This window comes from Phacochoerus africanus, chromosome 1 (genome assembly GCF_016906955.1).
Source record: "Phacochoerus africanus isolate WHEZ1 chromosome 1, ROS_Pafr_v1, whole genome shotgun sequence".
Taxonomy (NCBI): Eukaryota; Metazoa; Chordata; class Mammalia; order Artiodactyla; family Suidae; genus Phacochoerus; species Phacochoerus africanus.
The window spans coordinates 286698657-286715116 of record NC_062544.1 but is presented as its reverse complement, the minus strand read 5'-3'; the positions used below and the strand labels follow the sequence as shown (position 1 = coordinate 286715116).

The 16460-nt window shown below is 57.7% G+C and overlaps 1 protein-coding gene and 1 long non-coding RNA gene across 3 annotated transcripts; one reads left to right on the top strand and one right to left on the bottom strand.

The window, feature by feature from the left end:
- Positions 1-1064: 1064 nt before the first annotated feature.
- On the bottom strand, positions 1065-6272 carry LOC125113771 (uncharacterized). Of its 2 annotated transcripts, none has more exons than XR_007131590.1 (3): positions 5832-6272; positions 4989-5051; positions 1065-1095 (listed from the first exon to the last, which is right to left on the bottom strand). It is a non-coding gene; the product is annotated as an uncharacterized LOC125113771 (long non-coding RNA). The 2 variants fall into 2 exon arrangements; XR_007131589.1 differs by lacking the exon at positions 1065-1095 and adding an exon at positions 3849-4011.
- A 501-nt stretch (positions 6273-6773) lies between these two features.
- Positions 6774-11187, top strand: CSTB (cystatin B). The gene is made up of 3 exons (XM_047797546.1): positions 6774-6937; positions 10397-10498; positions 10839-11187. Exons 1-3 carry the CDS (start codon positions 6872-6874, stop codon positions 10965-10967), a joined length of 297 nt encoding a protein of 98 aa, XP_047653502.1. The 5' UTR covers positions 6774-6871; the 3' UTR covers positions 10968-11187.
- The last annotated feature ends 5273 nt before the right edge of the window (positions 11188-16460 follow it).

The window sequence follows — 16460 nt, the reverse complement described above, 5'->3', positions numbered from 1 at the left end:
TTTAAATAAAACTTTGGGGAGTTCCCGTCGTGGTGCAGTGGTTAACGAATCCGACTAGGAACCATGAGGTTGCGGGTTCGGTCCCTGCCCTTGCTCAGTGGGTTAAGGATCCGGCATTGCCGTGAGCTGTGGTGTAGGTTGCAGACGCGGATCGGATCCCGCGCTGCTGTGGCTCTGGCGTAGGCCGGTGGCTACAGCTCCGATTCGACCCCTAGCCTGGGAACCTCCATATGCCGCAGGAGCGGCCCAAAAAATAGCCAAAAAAAAAACACTTTGGGACAATACAGAAAATCGCAGAGAGTGGTTCAATACCCCCCCACCCCCGTGGTGGATACTGTTACCATGGTGACCCTCCACCAACCCCACAGGTGCCTGGACCCCACTGAGCCCCAGAGACCTGGAATCCCCAGGGAAGAGGGATGGAAATTTGACCTTTCAACAGGAGCCAGTGCCACCAACAGCGGGTCCTGGGAGACACAGTTCTACAGACACTTCTTCCCACGTACACAGGCCTCTCGCCAAAGGTGAAGGCTGGGCATTGCGGTGGCTTCTAAATTCCAGAATGGACATTTTAATAGATAAATCTTCTGTCCGTCATTAATTTTCCCTAAAATAAATTCTTGGCATCAACTGCTTTAATGGTGAAGTTTTATTCTGGATTTGCAGAAGTATGTAAGGAGTCAAATATTTATTTAGCAACTCCTATGACAGATACAGAGGCCTGTCTGCTGGGCAGCCACACAGGGGTCCCCAGGTCTTTAGGAGGCACAGAACAGCTGGGATGGCCTGGACACATAAACACGTGTCCCCAGAGACTCGCCTGCCCCATGCGGGTCCCAGCCTTTCCCTTCTGATTCTTCCGAAGCCTCTACGCTTAGGAAACCTTTTGCTCACGGTGGAAACAAATCCAGCTAGTATCCATGAGGATGCAGCTTCCATCCCTGGCCTCCTCAGTGGGTCGGGGATCCTGCATGGCCACGAGTTGGTGTAGGTTGCAAGACACAGCTCGGATCCCACATTGCTCTGGCTCCGGCTGTGGCATAGGCTCCAATTTGACCCCTAGCCTGGGGACTTCCGTGCGCTGTGAGGTCAGCCCTAAAAAGAAAAAAAGTACAAGAAAAAAGAAAAGATAAAAGAAAGCCCTTTGCCTGCGTTAGTCTAGAGCAACAGCCCTTCGAAACGAACATCTATTCTCTCCCTTGATTCGTCCAATGTCTGCACCTCCGTCCACCCTGCAGAGGGGGCTCAGAGCTGCCTGTGTGCTGCTGGCAGCTCCTCGCAGGCATGGAGAAGGACACTTGCTCAAGAGGGACTTGACTTGAGGAGGCACACCCTAGGCTTCGGGTCACTGAGTGGGGGTGGGGTGAGGCCAGCGTTCGGGTTCAGACCAAAGGGCGGGAGTTTAAGGACCTCCCTTCTGCTGATTTGGAAAAGCACCCTGACAGTCCTAGTTTGGCCTCATAGGGTCAAATTCTCTCTTGGATGCCAAGGAGGAGCTACTACTCTAAGAAAGAGGAACCCTAAAAAATAAATACATAAATAAATAGGAGTTCCCGTCGTGGCGCAGCGGAAATGAATCCTACTGGGAACCCTGAGGTTGCGGGTTCAATCCCTGGCCTCGCTCAGTGGGTTAAGGATCGGGCGTTGCCATGAGCTGTGGTGTAGGTCGCAGACACGGCTCGGATCTGGTGTTGCTGTGGCTGTGGTGTAGGCCATCAGCTGTAGCTCTGATTAGATCCCTGGCCTGGGAACCTCCATATGCTGCAGGTGCAACCCTAAAATAAATAAATACATAAAAGAGGAAGAGGCGGTCCTTTCCCACTCCCACGCCCCTTGGATGATAAAACTATAGCCCACCTGATCCTCGGGGCAGAGCCTTCGTGACTGGCTGCTGGCATCTCTCACAAGCATCCTACCTTAATAAATCTCTTTCCTGAGTTCCTGTTGTGGTGCAGCAGAAACAAATCTGACTAGTAACCATGAGGATGCGGGTTCGACCCCTGGCCTCTCTCAGTGGGTTAAGGATCTGGCGTTGCCACGAGCTGTGGCAGAGGTTGCAGATGTGGCTCAGATCCCGAGTTGCTGTGGCTGCGGTATAGGCCGGCAGCTGATGCTCTGATTGGACCCCCTAGCCTGGGAACCTCCATATGCCTCAGGTGCAGTCCTAAGAAACAAAGAAAAGAAAAAAATCTATTTCTTGCCTATTACTTTGTCTCTTGGTGAATTCCTTCTGCACAGAGAGAGGCAAAAGAACCTCAGTAAATCCAGACACCAGGTGAGTGACTCTAATTTAAAAACTGTGGGTTCAGGAGTTCCTGGAGTGGCTCAGCAGTTAGCGAACCCGACTAGCATCCATGAGGGCACGGGTTCGATCCCTGGCTTCAATCAGTGGGTTAAAGATCTGGCATTGCCATGAATTGTGGTGCAGGTTGCAGACGAGGCTTGGACGCTACATTGCTGTAGCTCTAGCGTAGGCTGGTGGCTGCAGTTCTGATTGGACCGCTAGCCTGTGAACCTCCATATGCTGTGAGTGGTGCCCAAAAGACAAAAAAAAAATAAGAACTGTGGGTTCAAGTCCCGATCCCGGTTCTGGCTAGGTTCAAGTATCAATGCTGTCAGTTTCACTTTGAGGGGCCAACCTGTCTGTAAAGCCACCTTCTGCTTTTGCTCTCAGCATACCCAGGCCCCCAGGCCTGTGATGGGTGCTGATGCAGGAGGCGGGGAGTGATGTGCCCACGTGGGCGCCTAATTCCAGGTCGACTTCCACTATAATTTCCTTGCTATTGAAGATGAAAACATAAATTTAATAAATGCTTCGTTGTTGAAACATTTCACCTTTCTTTTCCTTTTTTTTTTTAAACCTCGCAACCCCCCACCCCCACCCCCAACACAGGGTTTCTTGGGCTAGACTCTTTCTTTTTCAATGCCCACACCTGTAGCACAGGGAAGTTCCTGGGCCAGGGATTAAATCTGAGCCACAGCTGCCACCTACCTGGATCCTTCCACCCCCTGCACCAGACCAGGTATGGAACCTGCACCTCCACGGCGACCTGAGCCACAGAAGTTGGATTCTTAACCCACTGTGCCGCATGGGGAACTCCACGGGCTAGAATTTAATTAGCAACAAATTCTGGTGATGAAACGTCTCCATGAGGAAACACAAGCTACTGAGGAGAAGGGAGGAGGGGTCACCCGCCTAAGCGGCCAGGGCCTCAGCGGAGCCGGGTGGGGAGGGAGTCGAACAAGCCCCCCCCGGCACGTGGACTATTCTGAGTCTGCTGCCATCCAGAACCCGCCGACTCAGGAAAGCCTATCACCTCTTCCTTAATGACCCAAAAGAACTGCGATGGGGGCCTGCACCAGACGAGCACCGCTACCCGAAATAAGTTTTATCGGAAAGACTCCCCTGCACGGCTCACGTCTGTTACCAGCCTCTGCTCCCCGAGGCCTGGGAGCCCCCGGCCCCGACCCTCGATTGCCAGGCTTGCTCTTGGTCTCACGTCCCCGGGGCTCCTACATGTAAGAAATGAACCTGGTTTTCTCCCACTCATCTGTCTGATATCAATGTAATTATTAGTCCAGCCGAGGAATCCAAAAGGCAAGAAGGAAGACGTGCATGTCTACGACGGCCTCGCGGGAAGAAGGGACCATGAGACGCTGAAAACAAACCCCTGGGCTTCTGCCAACTCTGGGAAAAGCAGCGATCGCAAGCGAAACTTCAAAACTGCTTGAATTTAAAACTGGGAATCCCGTCCTGACTCACCGGGGCAAGGATCTGGCGCCGAGACCGCAGTGGTGCGGGTGGCTGCTGTGGCGGGGGTTCTGTCCCTGGCCCAGGGAACCTCCGCATGCGGATGTGGCCAAAGAGAGAAAAGAAAAAAAAAGAAAAAGGATAAACTTGATCCTTCTGCCTCCAGATTTCAAAAGGGAATGACGGTGGGGAGACCGGGTTCTTGCGAAATGAAACGCCATGGCATTGGAACGAGAGGTGTCAGCATCGCTCAGGGGCCTCTGGATAGAAAACTAATGCTGAGTATGAGCAAGACTCCTGTTAGTACAGTAATTACTGACAAGGACAGTGACAAATTATCACCTCCCCCTAGGGCTCAGACACCGTCCCAAGCATTTTACGCTCATTGACACTTACTGCTTAATTTGGGCACAGAGAGGTGTAGCAGTTAGTCCTATGCCACATAGCAAATACCAGGAAGGGCTGGATCAGCACCCAAGCATTTGACCATCAGAGCCTGCCTTCCACGGCAGCTTGAAAACATGCATCTGGACCCAGACATGCAGCCATCAAGCAACACTGACTTGATGACTTGATAAAGCATCACGAGAGGGTGACTAAACACAGGGACCGTGGCTGAACCACATACATGTGACGAGAGAACTCTGACCCACAACCTCTGCAAAAACCATCGGGAAGCCAACCCGCAGCCTCTGCAGCCATTGCCCCAGAAGGCTCAGCAGCCGGCCAGCTTCCCTAATTTTTGCCCCTCATCCTTCTCACTCAGGACAAGCAGAGAGGGCCAAATATGGCCCTGAAATCAATCCCACAGGATGCGCAGCATGGGGTGAGCCCGCCCCAGCTTCCTCGGGCCCATAGCTGCCATCGGGGACCCCCACCCCCACCCCCCAGCCTCCCTTTTCTCTGGTAGAAGCCCCCCCCTCCCCCGCCTGCCTGGGAGTCTCTGCCAAACCCAAGTGACATTGCCCTTCTTGGTCATTATTTTCGGCTTTGTTTTCGACAGAGACGAGTTCTGCATTTTTATGGGGTCAAATCCCGCTCTCATTCATTCATTCAATCATGAATTATGTCTGGTTTATAATTAATAGTAGGAGTTCCCCGATGGCCTGGTGGTTAAGGATGCAGCTGTAGTCACGGCTGCAGATTGGGTCACTGCTGTGGTGTAGGTTTGATTCCTGACCCAGGAACTTCCGAATGCCGTGGGTGAAGCCAGGGGAGAAAAAAAAACCAAACTCACGTCCAGTGTGTTTCCTCTTGGCTTTCTTTTCCCTCTTTTTGCTCCCTTCTGTGCTGGCCATACCTGTTCAATCACATTTTTGTCTAATCAACGAGGAGCAGGGGACACAGGGCCCTGGAGCCACAGCACTCCAGGAAGCATCACTGTTTATGGGCTCTTCTGAGTCATCCTCAAGGGCAAGATGACACTTCCAGATTCTATGGACACAGGCCCTGGGGTCAAAGGCCACCAGACTCAAGACACGTAGACTGCAGGCCAGGAACCCCAGTTCCTCCGTTCCCTTTTAGGACCTGCTAATCCAGAAGCCAAGTGGGAGTGGGGCTGAGGCTCACCTCCCCTTCCCCTGCTGGGATCCCTGCTGCAAATCCCCCACCGGAATCTGGCTCCTGCGCTCGGGCCTTTGCTGGATTTGTCTCTCCCCGGCTCCCAGGCCTCAACCACACGCGACCTCAGGTGCTTTCCTGCACCTGCCCTGGCAGGCACTAAAGAGGCTCAGCTCCCAGGCACTTGCTCACAGGCCACTCCTACTGGGGCTGTGCCCTGGGCCCACCAGGAGGCGAGGCTGGGCCTGAGCCCATAGTCAGCACCCGGTCATGGGAGAGTACCAGCGCCCACTGAGGTGCAGCCCTGCAGGGAGGGGGCGGCTGAATCCTTCTCAAAGGCAGGTCCTGTCCAGGCAGCTCCATGGGCCCCACCCTCCTGGATAAGACAAGGGGCCCTTCCCCTCCCAGGTGGTTGAACCTCACCTAAATCCTAAGCCAGATCCCATCAGGACCAAGCCCTTTACTGATATCCGGATCTGACCCCCGCCCCAGCCCGAGGCCTTAGGAGTCATCAGCTCACCATCACTGGACTCCTTTGTGCCTTTTCTGTCCACCCACGTCAGCACTGGGCCCCCAGCGCACACACTTGTGATGCGCACAGCAGCCCACACAGCAGGTGGACACAAGTGGGGCACCTTTGCTGGTGCCAGGGCCAGGCGAGCAGAGGAACAGGGCAGTGAGGCCCTGTCAGGGCGGCGACTGCGCGTGGGGCCTTCTCTCCCCTCTGTCCGCACGTCTCAGGTCCAGCTGCCCCCCTCCTCTCCAGATTCCAAATGCCGGCGTCATTTCTGGACGTCCCCCCGTCATCACATCAAACTGTTTGGGGGGGACGAAGGCAGGGCAGAGGGATCAGGGAACACTGTGCGGTCTGGGGGGCCAGGATGGAGCCAGGCTGGACCATCTCCACCCCGCATGCTACCGGGCCGACATTCCCCACAGGGCAGCGCGGGACGGGGACAACCCCCACCCACCCACCGTGCCCACCCCGCGCCCACCCCCACCACCCCTCTCCCGATATTCCCCGGGCCGCATCCCCACTCCCACCCCCCATCCTGCAGGGCAGCGTCCACCCCCGCGGGATCGGAACCCCACCGTCCCCACCCTCCGCCCCCTCCCGCTGGGCGTGGGCCACACCCGCCCCGGACCCCGCCGGCCCTGCCCGCACTCCCGCCCCATCCTGCGGGCCCCGCCCCCCGACTCGGCAGCTGGGAGGACGCCACCCAGCTCCGGGGGGGCGATGGCCCTGCAGCACACGACCCTTGGCCCCGAGACGGTGCCTGCCGGGGGTCCCAGGCTGCGACCGTGCGCCTTCCCCCAGCCCGTCGCGAAGGGGATGCCGCGCGCCCCATTCCCAACCCGGACGCCCCGCGCCGTATTCCGATCCCGGCATCCATCCCCCCCCCGCCCCGCCTTGCGTAGTGGTTCCGCCCGCGCGTCACATGACCGCCACCCTAGGTACTTGTGCTCCGCGGAGGTCCGCCACTCCGCCACTGTCCGCTGCTCCTGCGTGACAGCCGCTCCACGACCGCCGCCCGGTGTCTGCGCCCGTCCACCGCCACGATGATGTGTGGCGCGCCCTCCGCCACGCAGCCCGCCACGGACGAGATCCAGGCCATCGCCGACAAGGTCGGGGCTGCGAGGGGCGGGCCGGGGTTGGCAGCAGGCCTCGCCGCTGGGAGGGAGGCGGTGCGCCCGTGCGCATCCCCCCGCCCCGAGGGCCGGGCTGGGCGCTGGACGATGCCCCTGCACGCCTGGCAGGCGCGAGCCGAGATGTGCACAGAGGGAGGGCCGCGAGGGGACGATTCCGCAAAAGCGCTCAGCAAACCCTACAGCCTGTGAGTGAGGTCACCGTGAGCGAGTCTGGGGACGGGGCACATCGGCGCCCTAGACTCAGACTTGCACGTTTGTTGTGTGCACGTTTGAAACAGTCACCAGAACCAGGCAGAGCCTGGTCCAGACCCTGGGCGGCTGTGGCGCTTCCTCCAGAGGCACCTGGTGGGCAGGAGCCGGTGAGGATGGAAGGAGCCGGGCCTGCACTACCTGTCATCGGTGAGGCAAGGCGGGCTTTACGAGACAAGTTCAGGGCACAGGAAGGCTGAGTTGCGATAAGAGGAAAAATGAGACAAATCTTCATCTCCTTTAATGCGGCCCCACTTCCTAAACTGGAGGCATGAGGTCAGCGCCCTGTCCTTGCTCAGGTGGCCCTGACCGTCTGCAAACCGTGGTGGCGGTGAGTCCGTCTCTCGGTGCTTTTGAAAATGAGCGAGTTTCCAGGGTGGAGTGTGAGCGGGGCTGGGAGGTGGTTCCTACAGCTCTTAGCCCACAGCCACCCAGAGCCCAGCCACCCACCTCTTCCTGGTTCTCCAGGCTGAAAAGTCCCCGCTTGTCACGTGAACTCTGTGTGTCACCTCCCTCGGGAAAACGGAGTTGCTGTCTCGAGGCCCGCTGGGTTAGGTGTCCCTCCCTTGAAAGTGACATGTCAGTGGACAGTTGTTGTTGCTGCTGGGTAGGGGCACCGTCTGGCGGCCTTGGCACTGACGCTTTGGGGAGCGGTCTGGGCTGCAGACGAGCACCGAGGCCGGAGACGGGGCCCCGGTCAGAAGCCGGCCACGGTGGTTCCTTCTGTCCCACCTCATCGAGTGGTCGGCTCCTGTCTCAGAGCCTTCCCTCCGTCCCTCCTGGGCCCCTCAGGGCTGGGAACTGGCAGGTCCTCTTGGCCCGGCCCAGCCCACCTTTCTCCTGGTCAACAACTGCCGGCCCCCGGGCTGTGGCCTGGCCTGGCGTTGGTGGCCTCTGCATTCCCTGTTCCGCCGCCTCTGTTGGGGCGGGGGTTTCTCACCCATGCTTGCAAAGGGCAGGGGCTTTCCTGCCTCTACGCCTGATACCGAGAGATTGTTCCCACCTCCCGGGGGGCTTGGGGCTGTCCCTCAGCCCCCTGGGCTTGTAAACTGTCTGCAGGGTCACTTCCCCGCAGACCTCGCCCGGCACCTCCCAGGGAGAAGGCTCCCCAGGTGAGAATTCAGACTCGGGTGGGCACTGGCCCCTGGGGCACGCACACCGCCACCTTGGCAGCTGCGCGGAGAGAAGGCAGCCTGGCTTCTGGCTGACCCTCCGTCCTCTCCTTTCTGTCCATCTTCTCCGCCCTGGAAGGCCCCACAGCCTTTGCCACAGGGACACACTAGACTGAGTGACAGAGATCCCCTCGTCCCTAGCGTGCTTCCTGGCTTCACTGAAAGGTCCGGTGACTCCAGTACAGAGTCACTATGCCCTAGTGCCTGCCGGTAATCCTGAGAGCAGCCAGGTTTGAAACTAGATTAGGGTATTTTTTTCTAATTTTATGATTATTATTTTTTTGGCGTTGATCCTGGCATGAGGATGTTCGCCGGCCACGGATCAAACCCTCGCCAGGGCTGAGACCCGGACCGCAGCAGTGACAAGGCCAGATCCTTAAGCTGCTAAGCCCCCAGGGACGTCCTATATGAGATTCCAAAGTCAAAACCAAACCAAACCTGCCCGCCCCTTTCTCTGTACAGATGCTCAATTCCTGAAAGGCCAGGCGAGACCTTGGAAGTCAGCACTGATCCAAAAGCCCAGTCACTGTGTGCCAGTAACTGCTCCCAAAGGAAAGCATCTAAAAATGCAGCAAAGCATTTTACCTGCTGTATTACCTGTTACAGGAGAGCATGGGAATGCTTAAGGAAATGAAGGCCTATCTATCAGACGGAAGATTAGATTTAAATTGAACATTAAATTTGGCTTAACATATTAAAATGTTTTAGTTTCGGAGTTCCCGTCGCGGTGCAGTGGTTAACGAATCCGACTAGGAACCACGAGGTTGCGGGTTCGATCCCTGCCCTTGCTCAGTGGGTTAAGGATCCAGCGTTGCTGCGAGCTGTGGTGTAGGTTGCAGACGCGGTGGCTCGGATCCCGCGTTGCTGTGGCTCTGGCGTAGGCCGGTGGCTTCAGCTCCGATTAGGCCCCTAGCCTGGGAATCTCCATATGCCGCGGAAGCAGCCCTAGAAAAGGCAAAAACACCAAAATAAAATAAAATAAAATGTTTTCGTTTTGAAGGGTCACATAGTAAATAAAAAACTATATACATGGAGACCCCTGGTGGTCTCGTTGGTAAGGATTCAGCTTTGTGACGACTGTGGCTCAGGTTTGATCCCTGGCCAGGGAAATTCCGCATGCCACAGGTACGGCAAAAAAAAAATTGGTGTATATTCTCTGGTCCTAAATAAACAGAAACAAAGCCACATAAAGTACAAACACACACATTTTTAAAAACCTGTATAGTCTTTCAAATGCGCTGGCTACGTAACAAAGAGAAATGGGGTGTGAACTTGTCATGATGATGAAAATATAAAGCGCTATATCTCACACCTGGAGAAGAAAGGCAGGTCGTGCAGGGAAATGGTACCGCTGACCCCGCAGCAGAATTAAGGGACTGTTTTCTGTAGTTTGTCAACAGAGCCGACAGTTTAACGGTCGGGCCAGAGTTCCCACTGTGGCTCAGCAGGTTGAGCACCGGACACAGTGTCTGTGAAGACCCCTGGCCTCGCTCAGTGGGTTACGGGTCTGGCGTTGCCCCAAGCAGCTTGTCACAAAGTCGGCTCAGATCAGGAGTTGCTGTGGCTGTGGCGGAGGCTGGCAGCTGCAGCTCCGATTCGACCCCTAGCCTGGGAACTTCCACATGCTGCAGTTGTGGCCTTAAAAAAAAAAAAAAGGTTAAATTAAAAAAAAAAAAAGGAGGCATTCCCATCCTGGCTCAGTGGTAACAAACCCAACTAGTGGGGGGTCAACCATGAGGATGTGGGTTCGATCCCTGGCCTCACTCAGTGGGTGGGGGATCTGGCATTGCCGTGATCTCTGGTGTGGGCTGCAGACGTGGCTTGGACCCCGCGTGGCTGTGGCTGTGGGGTGGGCTGGCGGCCACAGCTCCAGTTCAGCCCCAAGCCTGGGACCCTGCATATGCCGCGAGTGTAGCCCTGAAAAGACAAAAGAGCGCTCACGCTGTCGAAGTCAGCCGAGGGCGGCTCGGGACGCGGCGGATGGCGGTGCGCTCACCTGTCTGTCTGCGCCCAGGTGAAGTCCCAGCTGGAGGAGAAGGAGAATAAGACCTTCCCGGTGTTCAAGGCCGTGGAGTTCAAGAGCCAGGTGGTCGCTGGCAGGAACCTCTTCATCAAGGTAGGCGTCAGCCTCGCAGGAGGGTCTGCCCTGAGGTGGGGGCTCGTGGGAGGGCAGGGGTTGCAGGCCCTCAAAAACAAGGGGTGCATGTGCGCACGTCGGCCTGCTTGGAGGGGGCTCTGATGGAGGGCGCGTCGGGCCGGGGCTGGCTGCGGCCGTGAGGGTGTCCCCTGCGCGCTTGAACGAGGAAGGCTGGGCGTGTCACCCGCCCGGTTGCTGGGGATCCGACGGGACGCAGCCTCCAGGTGTCCAGGACCTTCCTCCCGGCCCTGCCAGGTCCAGCGGAGCCGGGGACGAGGGGACGGGGCGGCGCCTGCCCCTCACTCGGCTGTCATTCCAGGTTCAAGTTGCTGATGACGACTTCGTGCACCTTCGGGTGTTTGAAAGCCTCCCGCACGAGAACAAGCCCTTGACCTTGTCCAGCTACCAGACCAACAAAAGCAGGCACGATGAGCTGACCTACTTCTAGGCCTGAGCTGAAGAGAGCCCGTCGCCTGCGCGGGTCTGTCCGCCGCCAGCGTGTGTCGGGGACCCTCCGAGGTGCCCCTGGGTGGGGGACGGGACGCCCCTCTCCTGTGTCTAACTTCTATCATGTTCATTCCTTTCCTCCTGCGGTGATCTTAACCGCGTTACTTTCAAGAAGAACCAGCGTGATCCTTAAAGATAAATATATTTTCAGTCTTTGGGAATTTCCACTGTTTGGGCTTTTTGCTGCCTTCATCCGAAGCCGTTATCATAATGTAGACGTCACCAGATGAGAGCTGTCCTAGGTGGAGCCCCCGCTGGGCCTTGTGCTGCCTGAGACCCCTCCAGGTGAGCAGCTGAGCCCGGGGTTGCCCAGGTCAGGCTCCCCAGACAGGGCCGAGCCCCTCGGGTGGGCAGCCCCTTCCCTGGCGCACCCCACCCTCGCCCGGCGCCCTCAGGTGGGGCACTTCCTCTGCACCCGGAGTTCTCCGCCAAAGCCTGGAGGCTCTAGCGCCCAAGTCCTCATTCTGGCCAAGAGGGTGGCTGCTGAGTGATGCTGGGGCTCCAACCCTGGGGGCCAAGGGGCGCCAGCACAGCTCACGGAGAGGAGCAGCCCTGTGGCACGCTGCTCCCCAAGTGCCTTTGGTCACGGCCTTCTGCTGACCAAGATCAGGTCACACTTGCCCCTATCAAGGACAGGAACCTGTAACTGGGGCAGCTCGTGTGCTGCAGACACCTGCTGCCATGGCCATCTGTCTCATCACCAGCTGGGGTGCCCGAGGGGGCCCTAAGGCAGCTGCTGGGGCGGCAGCCACTCGCACTTCCTGTCCTGGCCAGAGCAGGGGCCTGGATGCAGCACTTCAGAGCTGGTGGCCCTCAGGCCTCCCCCCAAGGCCCAGCCTTGCCTGGGGTCCTGCTGGGCAAAGCCATGACGGACTGGGCTGAGCTGAGTGTCCTGTGCACCAGACCGCTTGCTGTCTGGGGCGAGGATGGACAGACGCAGACAGGCTCCCTCTCTGACGGAGTTTATGTCATAGGTGACCAGAGGCTTATCCTTTCCCACCCAGGTCTGTCCTCTCCACCCCCCTGGGGGGGAAGGGGGACCATATCATTGGGACAGGTAAAAACTGATACTTTCCAGACTCCTTTGCGGCAAGTGTGGCTACATGACCATGTGGGGCTCAGGCACAGCCTGATCAAGGGGCCAGCGCCTGAGCTGCTGCAGGATGCTGGTGTCTCGGGGGTGAAGATCACCTGTGTGTGCTGGGGGACACAAAGGACGGACCCCAAACCACACATCCAGGACACAGTGGGCTGCCTAGTGGCTCTTCCCCACGTTCCAGTGCCCCAGCAAAGGGGCTCTGCAGGTGCGATTAAGCGAAGGGTCTTGAGATGGGGACACGGTCCTGGAGTAGCCGGGTGAGCCCAATGTCCCATGGGGTCCCCATGAGAGGGAGGCAGGAGGGCCAGTGTCCCACTGAAGAGGAGACTTGAAGGTGGAGGAGGGGCTGTGATCCGGAAAACGCAGGTGCCTCTAGGAGCCAGAAAAGGGGGGAACCTGCTCTGCTCACGCATGATTTCAAACTTTTTTTTTTCTTTTTTCTTTTTTTTCTTTTCTTCTTAAGGTTACACCCACGGCATATGGAAGTTCCCAGGCTAGGGGTCAAATAGGAGCTGCAGCTGCCAGCCTGCACCACAGCTCACAGCAATGCCAGATCTTTAACCCACTGAGTGAGGCCAGGGATCAAACCTGCATCCTCGTGGATCCTAGTTGGGTTCCTTAGCCACTGAGCCATGACGGGAACTCCTCGGACTTTTTTACGTTTACGTGTAGTCGATGCACAGACCGTTTTGTAAGTTTCAGGTATACAACAGAGAGTCACCGTTTTTGTTAAAAGTTACATTCCAAGGAGCTCCCACTGGGGCACAGCGGAAACAAATCCCTTTATTAGGAACCATGAGGTTGCGGTTTGAGCCCTGGTCTAGCTCAGTGGGTTAAGGATCTCGCGTTGCCGTGAGCTGTGGTGCAGGTTGCAGATGGAGTTCGGATCCTGTGTGGCTGTGGCTGTGGTGTAGGCTGGCAGCTGTAGCTCCAATTTGACCCTCAGCCTGGGAACCTCCATATGCTGCGGATGCGGCCCTAAAAAACAAAAACAAACAAAAAGTTATACTCCATTTAGTTACAAAACACTGGCTACGCCCTGTGCTGTACTATCTCCCAGCACTCACCGGTTTTGTACATAGCAGTTTGCATCTCTTATTCCTGGGCCCCCCCTGCCCCCACTCGCTCGGTCTCTGTATCTGTGACTTTCTGATGCATTTAGACTCCTGAGAATGGAAAGGAATAAATCTGCGTGGCTCTGAGCCCCCCCAGTCTGTGGGCATGTGTTACAGCAGCCGCCCGGGCCTGACCCAGGTCAGGCATCTGGGCCAGGAGGGCCTTGCTGGGAGCCCAGCGGCACTGGGCGGCACGCGGGGCTGGAGAGGCGGATTTGGTGGTGCTGCAGACCTCATGTCCTTGCCCATCCTCCTCCCTGCCTGTCCCGCAGCCTGGTGCTGCCTCGGGATGAAGGACCGTGGGTCGCCCGCAGGGAGAGTAGGACCAGCGCTGTCACCACCCAGGTGTGAAGGACTCCGAAGGAGCGTGACGCTTGGTCAACGACCGAAGCTGGTCCTCGGGATCTGGCAGGGAGGGGCCGGGGAAGGGGGCCCCCACTCTGACGCCCAGCGCAAACCTGCAAGAAGCCCGACCTCACTGCCTGGAGCATCCGGCAGTGAGCACCAGGGCAGGGAACCGAGCAGGCTGGATGGAGGGCACCTGGCCAGGGCGGGGAGGGCAGCACATGCCTCCCAAGAATCGGGGTGATGGGAGGGGGACGGGCTCCCATCCCTCCCCAGCAGGAACCAGTGCTTGGCTGGCTGGACAACACGGCTTCAGGAAATCATCACACTTCAGCACAATCACCATGAAAATATTTATTTGTGATAATCCTAAGTCACTAAGACCACAGCAGACAGACACGGCCTCTACAGCACTGGAAGGGCTTTGTTTATAAACACGTGCACAGAACACAGGGCTGGTAGCCACAGGGCTCGTGAAAACGAGAACCCTCACAACCGGGACGGAGCTTTGTCCTAGGCTGCATCACCCCCGCAAGAAGCCTCCAGAATCTGAGCTCAATTCGGGAAGGCCCAGGTCTGCATCAGCTGGGCTGAGTCAGGGCCTCAGAAAGTATGCAGCTTTAAAGTCAAATCCAAACCCCCACCCACAGAACCCGTCCCATCAGGGCCGTCAGGGCCCTTCACTTCCTTTTCCCCAAATGCCAGCACCTTCACCTTCGTCAGGACACGGTCCCAGCTACTCTGGCCCCGCTCAGCACCCTTCGACGCCCGAGGACCAAGGCCCCTGTTTGGGGACTTCCGGAGCCCAGGGACCTAGGGCAGCAGAGTGTCCTCTCCGTGGCAGCTGGCAGCCCCGGGAGGCGCAGCGTGGCCCTTGCAGGACAGAGGTCCCCGGCCAGGGGGCGTGGGCCTCGGCCTCACAAAGGCACATCCTCCCAGCACAGCTGCCTGCTGACGCCTGGGGACGTGCCCACCTGGGTGTGTGGCCGGGAGCCGGGGCCCCTCCCCGAGGTGCCCCCTCAGCCTGGACCAGAGATGGAGGCGAAGCTTCTGAGCTCCGTCGGCCCCGTCGGCACGGACAGTGGAAAGTTTTACAACACCTGTCTACTCCGCCAGAAGTTAAAAAGAAAATTCTAGGAAGAACTTTCCAGTCATATAAATATATTTAAATATAAAGTAAGCTGGACCTACAATTACTCAAGGGTCAGATGGACACACCGGGTCACGGGCACAGACCCCTAACGAAGGCGGGCGTGCAGGCTAAGACATGGGTTGACGTCAGTGCCTTTGCTGACAAGAGAGGAACGAAGGGCAGGAAGACACGCGGTGGGGAAAGCGCAGGGTTTTAGGAACTGGGACCCCCAGGCTGCGTGGCAGCCTGCCAAGCCTGGTTCTTGTCACCCGACAGCAAAGACGTGTCCCAGAGAAACATCCCCTGGAAGGGAGGCTGCCACCTACCAGGGTGGGGGCGGGGCCTCTGCCCACCACCGCCTCCCTTCTGCCCCCTGCTGGCAGAAGCCTGAAGTGCGGGGCTGGATCGTGAAACCACAGCACTGTCTATACAATTCCTGACTCAGTGGCAGCACAGACACACGCCCGGGGACGCCAGCTGTGCACACAGCCCCGAGGCCACATGCGTGTGGGTGCTTGACCTGTTCTGCGAGGCACCAGCCTGACCGGGGCCCGTGGGCAGACCTGGAGAACATGGGAGGGGCTCCTGGGCGGGGGACAATGTACACCCTGAGACAACCAAGCCCAACCAAGCCCAAGTTCAAGGCTTGCTGGCTCAGAGCAGTAGATCTAGACAACCAGAGCCGCCTCCCCAAAGCCAGGGCTTCCAAAGCGCCCACGTGGCTTAGCAGGTGATGAGAAGGGAAGCTCCCTAAGCCTGAGGTGGCAGGGGATTGAACGGGTGGGCTCAGGAGCTGTGCCCCTCCCACTGGCAGAACTGAGTCAGGGGCCACGTGGCTCTGACCTGGACTCAGAAAGCCAGGACCAGGGCCTGCACCAATCCACACCGCTCACCCCCCACTCCCCTCTTGGCCCAGGCAGGTGCTGGGGGGCTGCTGGGTGGACCCCTGCCCCACAGGACAGTGCGTGCCAAGCCTGAGACCATGTGGGCCGCAGAGAACCCCAGGGAGGCAGGTTATTCTGGCACGGGGACTCAGCCCAGTCTCATGGCCACAGAGTGCTGATTCCCAGGGATGTGGGTCCCTATGCCCCAGGCCGGTGGTCCACCGTGGAGGCCCCAGGCCAGGACACTCCCTCCTCTCTGTGCCTTTCAACAGAGGGGACAGCAGGAGGCTCAGGCACGAGATGGGCGGCATCTTGGGAGACACGCAACCCCAGGCCCGGGGCATCAGGCTGGGCAGCGTGTTCTGGCCTCTGGCCGGGGGCATCAGGCTGGGCAGCGTGTTTTGGCCTCTGGCCAGAAGCCTCAGCAACCAGTTACACATCCGAGCAGCCATGGCAAGCCAGGCTCAGCCCACCGGCTCTCAAGACCGGTTCTAACAAGCTTAAGAACACGACCAGGGAACAAAGCATCATTTACCATCACGGGTGCATATTGCAAGAAAATAGCAGACTAACCCAGCCACCTTCACACGATTTGACAATGGTTCAAGACTGGTTAAGACAGGACATTTTTAAATTCCTCTTTAAGGCCTACAGGGGAAGGTTTGAAATCTATACTCTGGTAAAAAGCAGGCAAGTCAAGACCAATACATTTCTTATCTTAAAATAAATTATTTTGCATGATACTAAACCATGAAAAACATTTTTTTAAAAAATGGCTAATTCTCACTTGGACCCAAACCATCAAAATCCACTGTCATTGGCCCTGGGAACCTTCGGGGCGGCGGGGGGGGGAGGATTC